Source organism: Besnoitia besnoiti, chromosome I, assembly GCF_002563875.1.
Source record: "Besnoitia besnoiti strain Bb-Ger1 chromosome I, whole genome shotgun sequence".
In the NCBI taxonomy this organism is placed as follows: domain Eukaryota; phylum Apicomplexa; class Conoidasida; order Eucoccidiorida; family Sarcocystidae; genus Besnoitia; species Besnoitia besnoiti.
The window spans coordinates 5,669,632-5,687,936 of NC_042356.1; the positions used below are offsets into that span (position 1 = coordinate 5,669,632).

At 54.8% G+C, this 18,305-nt stretch overlaps 2 protein-coding genes across 2 annotated transcripts; both read right to left on the reverse strand.

Moving 5' to 3' along the window:
- Positions 1 to 826: 826 nt before the first annotated feature.
- On the reverse strand, positions 827 to 6,685 carry BESB_008020 (uncharacterized protein; the record flags this gene model as incomplete). The annotated part of the gene is made up of 8 exons (XM_029359556.1): positions 827 to 1,038; positions 1,694 to 1,862; positions 2,673 to 2,850; positions 3,214 to 3,398; positions 4,445 to 4,633; positions 4,917 to 5,093; positions 5,515 to 5,706; positions 6,368 to 6,685. The coding sequence occupies 8 exons, from the start codon at positions 6,683 to 6,685 to the stop codon at positions 827 to 829; spliced, it is 1,620 nt and encodes a 539-aa protein (XP_029222469.1).
- Positions 6,686 to 9,100: 2,415 nt separating this feature from the next.
- BESB_008030 (DALR anticodon binding domain-containing protein) lies at positions 9,101 to 16,772 on the reverse strand (the record flags this gene model as incomplete). The annotated part of the gene is made up of 11 exons (XM_029359557.1): positions 9,101 to 9,338; positions 9,676 to 9,865; positions 10,499 to 10,591; positions 11,120 to 11,571; positions 12,086 to 12,591; positions 12,970 to 13,104; positions 13,652 to 14,042; positions 14,228 to 14,334; positions 14,749 to 14,845; positions 15,314 to 15,501; positions 16,440 to 16,772. 11 exons carry the CDS (start codon positions 16,770 to 16,772, stop codon positions 9,101 to 9,103), a joined length of 2,730 nt encoding a protein of 909 aa, XP_029222470.1.
- Between the last annotated feature and the right edge of the window lie 1,533 nt (positions 16,773 to 18,305).

Genomic DNA, 18,305 nt, shown 5'->3' on the forward strand with positions numbered 1-18,305 from the left:
GAGCACCCTCAATCGAGCAAGTTGCACATACAGCGACCTTCATATTTATCTGGCATGTCTGCGCACAATGTGGCATCCCTGTTGTCTTCTGCGGTACTACAGGGTATTCAAACCATGGCTGAACACCTGGGACAGCAAGATATTACGGGCGACAGCATATAATCCAGTGCTGTTGTCGCCGCGGCCACAACGGACGTGTACGCGGCGTACAACCTTCCGCATTCCCTCAGGTGCCTTTACAGCGAAGTACAAGTATAACTGCTGATCCAGGTCTTGCCTGAGTATGAAATTGAGGCTGGTGCTGATCGGGGTAGTTTACACAGCCAGCGAGCAGAGCGAGTAGGTGGTTAATTTTCTGGCAGTTACCAGTTCTAAGAAAGGGGAGGCAGGGCCGGGGGCGAATGCAAAACCAGTTCCCCACACATTACAGTTCCCCACACATTACTCTTTACGATGGTATATATACCCGCTTGTCTATATGCGCTAGGCAGTAATGTGTCGATCTACGCAGCGGTCGGCTGGTCCTTGTCTCTCTAAATTTTCGCTGCTATTCCTGTGTTATGTATACAGCCGCTAGGAGCAGTCTTGTACGGCCTCTAGGGGCAGGTGTGTCTTCAAAGACTCATGGGGGGTGCGCGTTCGGGCCTGGCAACATTATGCAGTTGTACATGCGGTGGTCCGCTATGGAAAATCTGTAAGCACATACGCGTATTTGTCAAACATGCCAGTTCTATTCATATTCACGCCTAGACGTCCATGCAGGTTATAATTGTGTTCAGACCAGGAGCATACGTCGCGCGCAGGCATTTTCATGAGCCAGTGGCCCTTAGACAGCCTTAGCGTTGGCTGCCGCGGGAATATTTTGTGTCTGAAACTGAGCCGCCAGAGTTCCCGGTAGCAGTACTGCACCGACCGCAGCGGCTTGCTGCTGATCATCAGGGGCAGTGGAGAGACTGCAGACAATCATGAAGCATCGTAATCCAACTATGTCAGCGGGAACATATTGAAGGCGCACGTTGAACGGAGGCGGATGGATGTCTGCGTGAACGCAGTCAAATGTTCTTTCCGAGCAGGGAGGTCGGGGTTCTTGCATGCTCTTCTACCGTTGTGGAAGAAAAGCCAGTTGAACTTGTAGCTCAACCGGAAGAGGTAGGGCGCCGACTTCCTTGCGGCTTCGACATTCGCGCTCCCGTGCTTGTATTTTTTGGAAACCATCGGGTGGACCATCCTGCAACCCATTCAGGTCTCTCGCCTACACGGGATCCAGGAAAGACGCAAACCCCAAGGCACTGCACAGGGAGCTCGCTGTGAGCGACGGTGGTCTGCCCATGGGCCTAACACAGGAGGCTGCCAGTGATTCGAGGTCCCGCCTGTATCATCGTTCCGCTATTTCGAGCTCGAGTGCTACAGTGACTTTCAGACCCGGACTTTAGATATGTTTGAGCAGTACAGAGACGTAGTGTGCGGTGGAGATTATTCAATCCACAGATCTGCATTTACATGCAGTGCACGTCTCAGAGTTCATGCCCGGCAGTACGGCGTATGAGCCCGATTCTCGAAGGTTTGAGAAATTTTTAAAGGCCCGTAACTTCAGCGAGCACTTTTTTCAGATACACTGAGTCACACATTGGACTCTAACTACAACAGGCACTTATGCGCTGGACGGACAGTGACCCACTGAGCTATCGCTTACCTGGAGCAATGCCGATTTTGGGCAGCGGACGCCCGCTATCAACAAGCCTGAGTGCCAGCCTCACAAGAGACGGGTTTTCTTGCAAATATTCGTCAACGCACGTCCAGTAGACGGCATCTGCGAAACCTTGCTCGATTCGCGGTCTGAAGCCGTCAAAGACGTGAATAATCTGCAGCCACATCACACCGGCCGGAACATATCCGGCGTTAGTCAGTTCAGGCGACGTCATCGCATGAGCCTTGCAGACCCGCTTCTGGTTAGAAGCTGTCTGAGGTCCTGCTTGGTCCCACGAAACTCCACTGTATCTCAGTGACCGAATGGCTGCGCAACTCTGACATGTCTGGAAAAAGTCTGAGTGCGGTCATATGACAGCCAGATTCTCGGATATTCCCAAGGTCTGCTGTATTCTGTGGCCGTGCATAGCCTTCTCTGGACACGGGTACTGCGTCATGCTTTCAGGCGTATGTAGGCTAGTTTTGCTTTGCTGTTGGTGAGGGTGCAGACGTCAGTCTCCTGGTAGTTGCGCAAGGCACTGGGCTGTAGTGAGCGACTGAGTGAACCTATCAGCGTCCACACATCTGCCGAGGAGCAGCGGATGTTGAATATAACCTCTACTGAATCTTCTCAGCCGCTGGTTTAGTGTGAACAGCACCCGCGTTGCTTGCTTACAACAAACGGCGGCGTCGATTCGACCCGCTGTGTCAGCCGACGACATACGTGAGGTACAGCCACCACCATTTGGTGCAAAACGGTAGACTCGCTGCACAGCTGAACCCTTAAAATCATTCCGTCAGTCAGTGCCACCCTCCGGGCAACGTGAAAGAAACGATCCTACCCAGGCGTTCTTCTGTTCAGCCGTTTCCATTCTCGCTTCTACTGGCACTGATATCATACGTTTTGGTGTGTAGAGGTCCTTTGTGCCTCTCCTGAGCTCAGCGCCATGGCAAAGGACACACCTACGCTTGGGGTTTTGGCTTACTCCATTTTCTGTCTGGACGTTTGCCTCCCTAATGCGGAGGCCGTCAACAATCACTTCAGGGTGACCGTTTTGTTTCGGCTGGTGACTCTCCACAGACCAGGAGGGTCCGACTAAAGGCGTAATCGCGTCGTTTTCCCTCAGCTTGGTTGTCTCGATGATTCCGGGGACAACCATATATCTGAAAAAAACCCAAATGCAAACAGGAAATCCGAACAGCCAAAGTGAAGCACCCACAGCGTGTGACATATACGGGACCGGGCACCTCGAGAAGACTTTTTCCGGGAATGAAAGAAGGGAAGCTAGCTGCGATGGACAGCAACCCGGATGCAGTGCAGCGCCCACGTTTATTTGCTAAACAGGGATTCTAGTACTCACCCATCCTTGTCCACCGGATAGTTGAATAGATATATCACATTAGGCAGGGAACGCGCGTTCCTGCTGAGAGAGCCATTACTCGACAGGAGCAAAACAGTTCCTAGAACGGGTCTGAACAATATTGCAGATGTGTCCCAATGCAGGCGCGTGCCTGCGGATGTCGTACCCGATGAGCCGAAGGAGGTAGTCCCTGTTTTCCTCTCGTTCAAATCCATGCCACACGCACTCAGGAATCCGTCGATTACTGGGGTCGAGCAACGTAGAGTCAGGAAACAGAAACACTGTTATAGGGCCCCAGTGACTGTCCAGGAAACCTGAAGCTTTTAGGAGAGAAGTAGACACGCGGACATCCTGTAACGAAACAGGGGACGAAGGAAACAGAGGCAGCGCCTGATTACCGACATACCAAGGGCATGCTACTACATGGACCGAACCAGTCGTGCGATCAAATGGATCCACGGGAACCCACAGCATCACCGCTCGGCGTTCTGGCATCGCTCACCAGCTGTGGGAGCCTTGTGGAAGCGCACATAGGACATTGCGAGCAGAGACAATCGCCCTCATCTGCTATGCGGAACTGCTGATTCTTCAGTGGCCCTTTGTCTTGCCTGGCGTAGCCCTTCGTAGTTTCTCCGGCTGCATGCTTTTAGCTCCCTTTATTCGAATCGTTGCGGGACAAGGGCACCGTCGATTCAACGGTTAGAAACGATATTTCTTTCTGTCATCTCGGTTTTGAACATATGCATCTACCTTCGTACATCTCCCTTTGCTTTTCTCGCCCATATGCCCCCTCCTGAATCCGTTCGAATACCCGTCCACTCCCCTATCTATGATCCCTACAAAACGTCTTGCTATTTTCTCATATGTGAAACGGCGGTGGTGTGCCTGACTTTCTGTTGGTGTATGCCCTTTAGTTGTTTCTTTAGGGCGTCTTCGTGGTTCGCATTAAGACAAGCTGGATACCTGCATCTGCTGGAGGACTTCGAACATGGGGGCTGCTTCATGTATTTTCGGACGGACGAGGCCTCGCACGGCGAAAATGATAGAAGAAGGTGTGCGGATCGTGCGGAAAACCTAAAAGGGCCAATCAGATCAAGGCAGGGTGACATAATACGGCGGCAGTAAGCCCATACATATATGTTGACCTCTGAAAATTAAGGTGTATACCATATATATTTGCACTTCTTATCTATAATCACATGAAAAAAGTATGGATGCGTTTAGCCACATGCATGTTCATATTTATCTGCATGTCCATTCAGCTAACTTAAGTGTTGGTGCTTCCCAGTGAGATACAAAATATCTCTGAATTTACATTTTCACACATGAGAGCGTCTGCACCGACCTCGCGCTCGATCGAATGACAGGCTTGGACGCTGAAATCGGCTTCTGATCACCTCTAGGCTTTTGAAAAGCGACCCAAAGCGGCACTTGCTACTCACAGGTACATTGTCGTTGACGTAGAATCTTGCGTCTTTTTCACTAATACGAACTTGACCACCTGTGGAGCTGAGGGCAATGCGCCCTTTGGTGCGAATCACGTTCGGGTCGACGAGGACGCCGCGGATCACGTGATGGCGTTCGATCTGCGCAACAGGATAAGAAAAGAGAGAGGAGCACCTGGCACGTGAAGTAAAGTTGACACGAGCAGCCGGGAACGACGCAGTTAAGGGAGGTAAGGCGACAAGTCCCCTGATGAGGCTGTCAACGCTATAAACGGATGGAAGTGATCCAAGTCTACGGAAAAGGCGAGCACCGTAGGCACTGACGCGTACGGCAGGAGTCGGCCAAAGAGAAAACCCTGCGTTTCGGAAGCGACGCGGAGCGGAGATCTTGTATCACGCGGGAGTTTGCCAGGCGCATCCATACCTGCTTTTTGTAGTTTTCAACATCAAAATTGGGGAAAGTACTCGCGAGTGACTCTAGAGTTTTCGAGGAAGGCAAGACTTCGTTGACAGGGGCGAAAATCGTCGAGGGCACGGATCCGTCCAAGATATCCTGAAAGCTGCCGTCGCTCTTCAGCCATTCCGCAAAAATCCGGAGCTCCTGAAGAAACGACGTTGACGAGTAGTACCCATGGGTGAGGCTTGCCTCCACAAACACATAACAGACTCTGCTCCCTGAAATGCAGAACCCCATGTGCACGTCGAACCAGTCAGACACTGCTTTGAAAACGCAGACGTGCTCACGAACCGGCAACGCTTGCCAACAGAAACAACAGCGGACGGACAATAACAGTATTTTTATCAAGGTCTGGTTTCCGCCAAGTCAAAAGAACACACCTGCAGCGCCACAACAGTTCCGCACTTAACCGGGTGCTGTCCTGTATGTGTCGACATGTGCGTATTTAAGTTCATACTGTCGACATGTGCGTATTTGAGTTCATACTGTCGGCAGATGTTGGAAGATGGTTCATGGCTATACATTTATACGCATATGTATCTATACATCTACGTGCGTGTCTTACTTGATGTTCGTCAAGAGCAGCCAAGACAGATGGACTCGTCACGACATTTTCTGTTTCTCCGACCTCTCCGTTCTGAGGTCGGGTGTCATTACCGTAGATTGAGAACACGTCATCTGCAGTAACGTAGAGTTTTTCCTCGCCTGCAATACCCAAGTCTTCCGATGGGTCCACCGAGCCTGCTCCTGCAGACACCTGCCTCGGCCGCAGAACAACAACAGAGACAAGCCAGTTTCACTAAGGACAGTGACAAGTCGTAGCGCTTAGCAGCCAGGATGTTGAAAACACTCTGTGACATGAAACGACCCGCAGTAGCAACATGGCGACAGAACAAGCCTCGGTAAAAGCTCATCATACCGCGTGTAGGTGGGACTTCCACGCGTATGAATTGGCAGGTTGTCTCTTTCCAGGTCGTCAACCCGGTGGGTTCCAGTCCATTTCTCTATGTGGGCGGACCTGTGTACACATCCACTGACATCGCTGCTTGCTTGTCTGTATTCGAGAATTTGTCTGCGGGACACTCGCTCACTACAAAACATCTGTGCAGTAGTGAGTATGACGCAGTTTGGGGAAGCTTGTGGGGGGTAATGGGACACTAGCGCAGCGTTTCAGCAGTGCACCGCATGAATGCAGCTCCAGTCCAGGGGGCATCCATGTGTACAGCATACTCGTACACGGACGCTACGCGCGCCAACTCAGGTTTGGTTTCCCGTGTGTTCTAGCATGCATCCTCCCCGAAAGCACTGCGTAGATCTCCGGAGCTTTCCGGGCGCTGGACAGAACCGTACAGGAAGGCTGCACGATTTGCGGACAGTTAGCCCTGTCACCGAGTGCCTCTCCTTCCCTTGCGCCTCACCGCTCTACCGTCGTGAGTATCGGCGAGGGGTTCCACGGATTGCTGCTCAGCGCCACTGCGTTCATCATCATCTTCAAATGAAAGACATGTTGCGTGGATGCTTCCAGATTCTCCAGCTTCGAAAGCACGGGAGGGTGCGTTCCCCTGCCTTCCTTCTATGGAGTCTACTGCTGTGCTCGCTGCCGACGCAATAGGAAGGGCAGTTTCACATGAGCACGAATGGGCCGATCCTACGCAAACCGATAGCGGCTGACTCCGCACGCGCCCGAGAGCGGCGAAGCCAGCGCATAAATAAAACAGGGAAGAAGGCCGCAACATCATTCCCTTGTATAAAAAAGGCGTTTCCAATCGAAACCAGAGAGTCTCTCGGCGGCGTGTCCCGATGGAAAAATTGACAAAAGAAAGGACTCTTCGCAAATGAATAGATCGAGGGACGCGGAGGCGGTACATGCATCCTAATGGCTAAATCATTGTTTCACCATTTCTGCATCCTCTTGTATGGAGAAACGAAGGAACATGCAGCGAACGAAAGAACCGTGTAGCTGTATATCCAGATGAGAACCAGAAAGCAGAAGCCAGAACCGACCCAGCAGCAAGCCGTGGGAAAAGTGACGATGACGCAAAAATCGGAGGGAGCGGCCAGGAACGAGAGAAGAACAGAGGTGATAACAAGACGGGAGCAGAACTAGCGCGTTTTGAGAGCAGAAGACACCTGACAGTAAGCAAAACCGGAGACGAACACACAGACCTTGCTGTCGAGCGCCCGAGGGACAGGCTTAAAGCTTGGATGTTTTCGTTCAGAAAGGATGACCTGGTTTTGGCCTACAATTTCCAGCAAGTTCCGTGTGTAAAACTCCTGTGGCTACAAAGGTAAATCCCACAGCGTAAATCCCGGGGGAGGCGTGGCTTCATCCCCAACGATGTACAGCGAGAGTCTACGCCTCTCAAGAAGGATAATATCCTGTGTGCCTGGCGCGTGTTTTCGCCTGGTATCTGGCGTTGTTAATTGCTTTCGACAGCCCCCGCGCATGAGGACGAAGACTATCCAAAAACAGACCTGAGTATATTTCGCAGCGGCAGTGTGTAAACAACCACGTTCGCCGAGACATATTCAGCCATCCATGCAGAGGTATGCCATACAACAGCTGGCCTCTCGCTCATTTGCACAATGCAGATTGAATCACCATGACCGTCTTCATAGTTTGCTTTAGCACCGCAGCAGAATTTTGCTCAAAAAGCCAAAAGGAGAGCCGCACAGGGTTGGCTGGATGAGCAGGGTGGCAAGGCAGAGAACACACAGATGCGCATTCTCCCAGCAATGGCTGAATGAGTAACGTCTGAATGAGGTCTGATCATGCAAACGGATCCGTGAGAAAGGAACTTTTGTCTAACTGTAGTTGATGGACATTCTACACTGGGCAAGGGTTTAAGGAAGTGCCACAAGCAAATACCTGGTGTACGGCTTCCGATGCATTCACAGAGGTAGTCCAAGAAAACCTCTGAAGAGTTAGAGGGGAAGCGTCATGAAATGCAACAGACGATCAGTTGACTCGCCGCACACTCCAGAGCACAGAAGCGACTAGCATTTTACATTCAGCTGCATATCGTTTATTTCGTTTTGCTTTCCACAGTATAGACACGATTGAAAGAATCCCAGTGCACATTCCATTGCGACTAGGTAGCCCGACACAGTTCACTGTTGCTACCCTGCCTCCAATGAAACCATGAAACGCGCTGCATACATATATAGGCGAAACCAGCTCGATATATGTGTACTCGCTGGCACCCGGCCCTCCTGTTCGACTACACCACAGCCCACGCAGAATCTGGCGTACACAGGCGTGTAAAGCTATGGCTGCATGTGTAATCCATCTGTTTATGCGTGACAGCGCTACCAGAAGTGCCATTTCTCTTGCCTCAGTTTAATTAAGCGTGACAACACGGCAGGCGAAGGAATACCGAATACGGGGACTGATCCAACGCGTGTCTGCTTCCTCCGCTGACGCGCTCGTCACGAATGAACGGAGCGGCCCCTCTAGCTCTGACTCCACGACGAGAGACACCAAGCGGAATCTTCAAATCTCTATGCACCGAAAAGGCACATGAAGAACATCCTGCAGATACGTTAGCGTTCGTCTCGATTGTAAGGTGGCAAGAATCTCGTTTCCTGGCGCTGCTCCGTAGGGCTACATGCATCTGACCCTTGTGTTGCTACACCCATTCTGGCGAGCTACCTTGAAGAACGAAAATATATACGGTTCCAAGGGTGGTCTTTGCTGCATTTGGATTCTAGCCACGGAATACGGTAAACCCGTCCAAGTTTGCCAGTTTGAATCAGAGGCATCAACCATTATTTTCCCACTGTGCTCAACCGATGTTTGAGAAGAGCCCCGCGTTACGGATGTGCGACAGGCAGGCACGCACTCGTCGTCGAGCGATCTCGCCGGCGTGAATGCCGACAGCCAGTCAATGCGACCTATGGGAACACAGAAATGAATTCGAACGCACACACGTGCAGGCGCAAAAGTGACCATGTTTGGCGAGACCGCCAGGCAAAAGAAAAAGGATAGGCGGAAGATGCACAGTCAGACACAGATCAGTGGTGCACCACCGCAGCAGAAAGCAGTTGCTTTGCTTGGCAACCGGCATTGTTTGCTTCACTTGAGCCTCCTTCTCAGCGGAAGGTTCGGTCTGTACCATCCGAGGACACGCCGTATGAAAAGAATGTCACGACTACAGCGTGTCCACAGCCTGGATGCCGAGGAGGTTCAGAGTTTTCTCGAGAATCCGCCGCACTCCGTAGACGAGCAGAAGCCGCGTTGTTCGGAGGCCTTCGTCCGCCGCCGCTGTGACTTGGCATTTCTCGTAGAAGGCGTTGAAAACAAGACAGAGCGAATAAAGGTAGGCCGTCAACTTGCTAGGGATCAGCGCCTCGACCGCGTCTTCCAGGGCCATAGCGAACATCAGGAGCCTGACCGCCAGGAGCCGATCCAGGTCATCATGGTGCAGATGGAAAGCCAGGTCTGTGTCTCGCTTCATTTCTAAGCGAGGGAGCAAGCAAAAACAAGACGAATCCAAGTGTGGCTGCGCACAGCATGTAACACGCCTGCAGAAGTGTCTCTTCCTCCGCTGGCGACGCGGCTGGCGTCCCTAGCCCGCTAGAGCTCCTCATCTCAACGGCCATGAGAGAGGATGAGAAGACACACACACCGGGACGCAAAACGCAGCGCCGATAGAAACAACGTTCTGCCGGTAAAATAAACGGCTGCTCTTTCAGTCTGTCGCTTCTGGGTCTTCGCCCTTAATACCTACTCTCGTGGACTTCGGGAGGCGGACCGTCGTCCCAACCGGCTCGCCGCAAAATGCCCCGGACGCGAACAAGCGAGTAGAGAATATACGGCGCCGTGTTGCCTTTTTGGCTGAGCATCTTTGCAGGCGAGTAGACGTAATCAGCATCGCGTCGAGTGCTCAGCTCCGCGTACTTTACTGCCGCGACACCTGCAAAAACCAACAAGAAGCAGCGAAGGGTTTCCAGCAACGCATCGGGGCCGCTTTCACAGGGGCACACTCCGGAGCAGGCACACCTGGACGCATCTGCCTGGGAAATCGCTGAGTGTGTTCCAGCCTGAGCGACGGAAAAAATAAATCTATACACACAAGTATTGCAGATCGTGGAAACAATGTGCATAAGGACGTCATACTGTTGCTGCAGGTATGCACTAGCCTGCATCAAGAACATCGCGCCAGGAGCACCTGTCGTACGCATTTGCACACAGACACTTCCTCGTGATTTAGCAGTGCCTAACAAGGAGCATGTGCCTCTTGCGTACACGCACATATATGTAGATGTATGCATGCACACAGAAGCGCCAGCCGCCGGTGAAGAGCGTTGCGTTGGTGCTTCAAAAGGAGACTTAAGGATATGCCTGGAACATCACAGTCTTTAGGGTTCCTCCTCTCCACCAGCGCACAGAATGGACAGACGCGTATCTCGAACGGTGCTGACTGAGACTACAAGCTCAGCGGACATGCATTTGAACGTGGAGCAGACTACCCGGAGGTTACCCGTTGCTTCTTTGTCAGTGGCAGGCGCAGATGAATGGTCGCTGGTACGTAGAGATTCGTGCTTACCAAGGATACGTGCCCTTGCGCGCTGCGCCTCACGGTCCTTGCTGTGCGCCGTCGTCTGCATGCAGTTGTCTATGCGTCGGCTGAGCTCTTCGTCTGTCAAGAAAACCAGCAACAGAACCGGCTTTTCGGCACGTGCTAAGGCTAGTTGGCCGTAGGCTTTACTTCGCGAAATAGTTTGTGTGGGCTGCCTCTGGCACGACGACAAACCTCCTGACTCCCAAGGGCCTTCAGACACATTGCAAAGAACTGAAGAGCGACACGCAGCTCCGCAGAGGGAGGAACGAGACGGGTGGCGGACGCGAAAGCAAGCGACACAGAGACACGACAGAAGGGCAACGGCGGTCACATGGTAAAGAAAGCCGCACTCCGAGAACTAAGATGATAAAATCCCATATCACATGCCAGACCCTACACGCTAACCCCCCCACTATAGGCAGAGTCGTAGTGCCATGCTCATATGCCGGAGACGGCGCAAAACACACGAACAGGAAACTAGGACGAAGGAAAGCTTGAGCAAACCAGAGCCACTTCTCTACTCGATGCGAAAGCGAAACGAGGGCTCGCCAGCGTGTTCGCACCACTTTTTCTGGGAGACGAATCGGTCCTCCACACGCCTCCTACCAGCCTGTCGAACGGCCTCCACGACGAGCTCGTCGAGCTGAGGCGCCTGTCCTTCTCTCGACTTCATTTTCAACCCTTCCGCATTCTTGACGAGCCCGAGGGCGACGTGCTCGAGCTGGGTTTCCTGTGTGCCTCCATGGATTGCTTCGCTCTCGCGCTGAACACACGACGTTTGTTGCTGCGCCCGGGTTTCTTCGCCCGGCGGCCGGTCGCCCCCCGGCCTCAGATGTGCGCCCGTCGTCCCCCGGATCCCGTCGTCGAGCGCGCACGAGAAGACCCTTTCAGCTTCCTCGCGCACGTCGCAGCTCGCGGAAAGGCGGCCCGCCAGAGGAGCTGCTGCGTCTCTTGAAGCTAAGCCAGCAGAGCGAGCGAGCGAAAACACGCGACGGAAGTGCGCCGCCTGAGCGCGGTCGACCACGTACAGGATCCGGGCTGCCTTCAGAGTGTTTGACCTGAGCAACACAGGAAGCAGACACAGACTAGGCGGCTTCAAAGCACTGAACGAGGGCCTGGAGGCAGCGGAGCGGCGACGAGAGCCGCGCGCGACGACCGAATCTTGAGGAAATTTTTTCAGGCGATGAGGTATAGGCCTCTGACCCCATTCACGGCCCCGAGAAGAGGAACCGCTGAAGGCGAGATACAAGCATTTCGGACCGCTCCGCCGGCCTAGCCGTGATGAAGCCGAGCGAAAGAAGAAACAATAGAGAAGAACGCCAGGTGATGCAAAGAGAGCGATTCTGCGAGGCGCGCTGAGAGAACAAACGATGTCCACTGAGGGGCGTAAGCGCGGCAGCTCTGAGAGCTTTCAGCCACGAAATGGACGAAGCCGATAAGAGCTTCGCGCAGGGAACAAAGAGCCAACTCGTGACAGACTCCAGGCGCTCGTTCCATGACAAACAATAAACGCAAAGCGCTCGTAATTGCGCTTGCCTGTGGAGAATCGCCGCGAGATCCGTTGCGGAATACGTTAAAGCCCCCGTTGGCTTCTTCAGCACCACGACGCCTTCAGTCGCTGGCGCGTCCGCGCCTTGTCCAGGCCTTTCGGCCTCTCCATCATGCAAGTCTACCTCGTTCTCGTCGCCTGAACCTCCCGTCCCTTTCGTCTCGTTGCTGCGCTCCGGGTCGTTCGCTCCGCTCTCTGTCTCTGTGCCCACTCTGCCTTCGGGGGTTCGCTCTCGCCGCTCGTTGGCGTGTGCAGCGATCTCACGCGGCGTCCTCGCTCGCTGTTTACAGCCTCCATCTCGTGGCGATTCGCAGGCTTTGCGCGAGGTGGCCGCTTCCGTGGCGTCTCGAGGGAGCTGCGCTACGGCCTCGGCGTCGACGACACCCCCGAGGGCCCCGGAGGCCAGAGCGCGGAGACGCGAATAAGAGGAGAGCAGGCGGAAGACTTCGGGGACGAGAAAGGCATAGAAAGACTCGCCGCGCACCTCCTGATGCCGCAGCCCGAGTAGCCGGTAGGTCGACTCGAATCTCTACACGCCGACACAGAGAGCGTGCACGCGCCTCACGATTGATGACAGGCTGCCTAGCGGGTTTCAAATGCTGACCATGCGACCCTAGTCGAATTAGGGCCGCAGGGCGCCTGGTCATTCGCAGAACGACGCTGACAAGCTCCACACCCCATGAAGTTCGCAGTTCGTTTCGCCTGAAGAGCGGGCCGACGGCGCGAAAGAGACCCTGTGTCGGCGCGTGTCCATCGGTTCTGGCTGCGGAACATTTTGTCAAACTCTCCGTGTCGCGTCCGGCTCAAGACACAGAATTCTGGACTGCTCACGCCACGCGGTGCGCAGCCCACCTCACGGGTGTTAAGCACAGCACATTCTGTAAGAGGAGGCGCCTCTTTTGCTCACCTCGAGAGACAACTTCCGGAGCAAACGCCATTGCTGACGAATCTCTGAAGTCTCGTCGCCAGTCTGAAGGCGACGCAGCAGCTCCTCACACAGCTGCTTGAAAGCGGGGTCACTCTGGGCCTTCTCCTTCGCCGCCTGAAAAGAGACGAAAATCAGCTAACGATGATTTACACGCGAGCTGGAGAGACACGGGTCACGCGCGGGCTGGGTCCACTCCCCAGTAAAAAAAGCGCACTTACCTACAAGCTGCAAGCAACCGACCCCGATGATAATCACGTGAGCGTGTTACTGCATCCACGAGAATAGGCAGAAGGCAGCAATAACTCGGAGGCAGAAACGTAGTCAGACGATGAGAGAGGAGTGGCCTGGCTAGCTCGACGCGAAGCGATGCGAAGTCAGGAGATCAGAGGAGACCTCAACATGACCGTTGTTGAGAGTAAAAGTATCCCCACATACCATGGAAGTCAGAGAATAGCCAAGCGTACACGTCCGCGTTGTGGCACTATGGATGAACGAACACCGAGGAGACGACACATAAGGGCAGTGGATCCTGATGAAGCGGCACCCAGACGCACCGGAGTCGCGCTGTCTGAGACTTCTTCAGCGTCCAACGGAAAACATTCCTTCAGCGTTGCCCCGTGCATTTTGTTTCCCACGTTTAGCTTTGAGAGAACGGATTTACCTGGTAAATCTCAGTCCAGTTGACAGCCGACATCGGCGGGTTTTCGCCGTCCCCTTCATCGCCTTCGCGGCTTCGGTTTTCCTCCTGCTGGAGGTGTCCCTCACGCGCCTCTCCCGCTCCCCTCTCGGCAGTTCCTTCTCTCTCCCCGCGCTGTGGCCCCCCTTGTTCTTCTCTCGCGCGCGGTGGCTGCTCGCTTTCCTTCTCAGATGCCTCCGCCTCCCCGCGCGCATCCTCATCGGCTGCCGCCGCCAGCGCGCGAGCCAGCGCCTGAGTCTCCGCGCGCGTCTTCAGATCGGTGTCCTCGAGCGCACCCAGCACAAGGGCCGCTGGCCAGCCGAAGTCGCCGAGGTGGTTCTGGCGATGCACAACATTCCCCGCGAACTCCAACATGCTGCACGCAAAGGAAACGCAGACGTGGCGTGAGCGGTGCCGACGAGACGCGGCGGAGGCCTCGCCCTAGAGGAGAGAGGGCAGAGACGAGCTGGCAGGAGCGGAGTCGGCGGCGGTGAGCGAGCGGGAAGGTGTCAACCCGAAAACGATGCAGCGGCAAGACTAGAGTGTCCGCGGTGCACTGACTTGGCTAGGGCGTCGCCCACGACCGCCGAGCGAAGGTGACCGACGTGGAGATCTTTACAGATATTGGGGCTGGCGTAGTCGATGACAATGCGCTGAGGCTGCTTCACCTGAAGGCGAAAAGAGAACGTGACACCTCGATGCGCCACGCGACGACAAAAACTCGAAAGAATCGCAACCTCGGTGGCGGATGCCGCGGGCGCGGGGCGCGTGGGCGGGAGAGTCGGATTCAGCAAAGTCGAGCTGAGGCCCCGGAACGTGGATGCGAATCAAATAAACCTGCTGATGCGCGTCAGAAGTGCCCACGTGCCCGCGGCCTCTGGACGCGTGTGGATGCGGCAAGGTGCATGTGCACACGCGCATCAGCAGGCACACCCGGATTCTCTCGAGGCTTGTGAGTAAGTAGGCTGCCGCTTCCGAGACGAGACACGAGTGAGGAAAAGCGGTAAGAGTCCCTGCTCGTGCGGAGCAGCTCCAAATCCCGACGCAGGAGTGCGAAGTTGGCCACTGCAGCCGCTTCCTACTTTTTCGAATCCGAGGCAGCTGTTCTGGGGCGGGGTGAGAAACATGTACTTGAGCTGCGCAGCCAGATAGCTGTTCGATAAGCGGAAGTTGATGAACCTGAAAACACGCCAGTCGCCATTGCCTCCACAGAGCGATATCTAGCTTGGCGCCCCACAGAACTAGTCGAAACATACGCCTATATGTACACATGTATCGGGTTTACAGGAATGTGCCGAGTGCGGGGTCGCGAAAAGCCAGCGGCTCCTTCTCGGGGGGGGAGGGGCTCCTGGCCCCCAGCAGAGGCACATGCAGCGTAAGCATCCATCTTCCGTTCGAAAGTGCTTGCTGTAGTCGCAGGTGCGAGCAGGTCGTTGCTCATCTCCTCTCGCGCTGCCTCCCGGTCCATCTGTGCATCTAAGTTGAGACTATCGGTTATATATTTTAGACGCTAACTTCCCGGCTAAACATCTTCAAGAGTTTCCTTGAGAGCATTGAGGCGGCAACACATTCGTCCGCAGGACTGCCGCTGACCCCGGCTCCTCTCTGTTTTCCCTTTCTTTCGATGCGCCACCATGGGAGGCTTACCCGCGCTCGCTCACGGCGGTCAGTGCGACGACGCGCTCGGTGAGGGGCCGCTCAACCTCTAAGTTGTTCAAGAGGCCCTGCGCGATGTCCTCAGCGCTCTGAGAGCCTCCGCCCTTGCCCGCGAGCGAGATCGCCGCACTCGACTGAAAGTCAAAGATTGAGCGCGCATGCGCGACAGCTTCGGTCACCTGCGGCGCCAACGCATCTCAAAACACGGAGTGATAAATGCAGGCACGACAGAATCAGCGAAGATAAAGTGAAATGATGATCGCCGGTACGCGACAAGTCAAATTTCCTGCGAACGAAGCGGACAGGACGGGAGGCGAGTGTTGCAAGCAGGCTGCCGCCGTGAAACCCAGAGGGTTTCCGCTCGACACAGACGAGGGATGCGATGCCAAGCTGGGCGGCATTCGGAGACAGGCAGACAGCTTGGCTGAAAGCGAGCAAAAGAATGCCACCACACGCGCGAGGTCTGTTATCTAGGCGGGAACTGTTGAACTACGAGGACGCGACGGTTAGGTAACCGAGAGAAACGGAAGGCTGTAATGAACGGATGGAGGAAACCGGAAACCAGAGAACCATCCGGCTGAGGTCTCTGCTTTCAATCTCCCAATCATCCGAATGCAGCAAATGCCCAGCACACTGGCACGAAGTTCACGCACGCGCGGACCAACGGTTCACGACGTTTCGGGGGCACTTGCGAGGAGACGCGCCTCTGCTGAATAAAAGGCAAAAGCCTTGGGAAATCGCACACACTGAAGGACCTGACCGCATCCACGCCTTTGACCTCTGTCACGCGAAGGTACTGTCTGAAAGGAGCACAGTCTGCACCATCAATATCTGCTTGTGCGCGGCTCGGACCCGCCTCTGAGGAATGACAGACAAACGCTGCAGCACTGGCGCGTATTCTCTCGAGGGAACTCCGAGACACCCCTTGATGCATGGCGGCGGAATTTCCTCTAATTCGTGTGGCTCTGCTTTGATGTAGGCACCTGGCACGAGCGACCCTCGATCACCGAAAAACATGGCGGGTCACACACAATAATATCACCCAGCGTCGGGAGGAGTGCTGCCGAGGCAACGGCAAAACTGAAGACACCTGGCCTCATGTCGCCCGTCCGCCTACCACTATGGAGATATCATCACGCATTTCCCTGCCACCCATTGCGATGGAGATTGCCTTCCGTAAGCGATCGGCGAGCCACTGTCTGAGTTGCAGAGGCGAAGGAAGAGTAAGCTCGTTCGCGGAGTGTGCCGCAGCTTGTCGGTGCCCGTCGCCTCCGTCGCGCACGCTCTCGCGATGCAGGTTTCGTCCGCCGGAGGGGCTGGGAAAAGAGGAAGAGTGCAGAGACGACCCAGAGCCGTTGGCGACAGCGCGCATGCCCGGCGGCGGTGAGAGTCCACTTAGCCATGTCGCCTGGACGAAGCTACGGTACACCAGAGTTCGAGTTGCAGGCATGCCGCGACTGGAGCAATGGACGGGGGCGCGGCTCGTATGGAGAGGACAGGCGGCGGACGCACAGGACAGCCAAACCGCGCCGGCCTCCAGGAACGAGTGAGAGAGCCTTGCAGACTCAACAATGCCCCCAGAAGACGCGTGGGGTCGTGACCTCTGGAAGCTCGATGATCCACATCCGCCGAGAAAACCCCCCGTCAGCGAATGCTGAAGCAGTAGAGGAATGGCCACATTAGACCTGCGGTGTGCAGGGGTTGACGACCGACCAAAAGGGAGAGCATTGTGGCAACTTGCATGCGAGCCAACACCTGAACTGGAGAAAGAGGAAGGAGGGACGACGGAGGGCGACTGAGCCACAGCTTGCAGCCGAAAAGCAGGTACGAGAAAACCCTGACCTCTGCGATACCTCTCAGACGGATTTGGACCTCGAACCCACACAAGAGATCTCCTCCAAGCACGGCCACGGAGAAGTGGGGATATGAAGCGGTGCAGACCACAGGGAAACAACGGAGACACTGGCATCGAAAGAAGCTCAGAAGGAGAGCTTACAAACATTGAAGGAATGGCTGAAAGGGCGGGTAGTGCCGATGGCGAGAAAACGTGGCCAGCCACCCGGTGCAGGAATCCAGGCCATGGAAGGATACACAAGGCGATTAGGGCAAGGAAGAGCCACCGAAAAAGACTCTTCCCGAGTCTTGCTGGAAGCGGCATCCTCGGGCCGCAGCCCGATTCCTCCGGACGCCCCGCCATTCCCTGTTTAGCATTCTGAAAACAGACGTTTAAGAGTGTTCACAGCCTCATCACGGAGACATATATGCATCCCTATCTGTGAGTGTTCCACACCAAAAAGGGAACCACCAATGACAGTCTCGTGCTGAATTGTTCTCAGCATGTGAGCGAAAGTTCACGATTCTGTGGGCGAGGACTTCGTTGTGGCACACCCTGGCGACTGGTAACCGACACACACTGTACATACATCGATGCCTGGACTGTCGTGAGGTATCAAGCTGTCGAATTTAGGCGTGCATCAGGCTCCACTGAAGAAAATTGCCACTTGTCCACCGCGTTCGTTCCGGAGGGCTATGGTCAATCCGCCCGGTGCGCTGTCTCTTGTCCTCCGCACATCCTTGACGAGACACACTCACAAGGCGCTTTGACGAACTTCACCTGGGTGATGAGGAAACCAGGCAGCCGCCTGTGCGCAATCGGCTGACTTCCGTTTCTAACACAAGACGACGCACTGAATACTGATAGAACCTGGCGCGTACGTGCACTGTAGAAGAGCGAATGTAGACAAGCCGCAGGGAAGGAGTGTGTACGTACACCACAACTGCGGCACCACGTCGGCTCCAAGATCTCTGACACTTTTATTTTTCTCCGGCTGAACAAGACGACAAAGGCATCAGCTTTCTGCCCTTCCACAGCGACCGTATCGCGGGGCTGAATCGATGGTCGTCATGCATGCAGCTACACACATGCCTTTTTTTGTGTGTTCGGCTTTGCTTCATTCGTAGTTCTCACAGAACATACAGATCC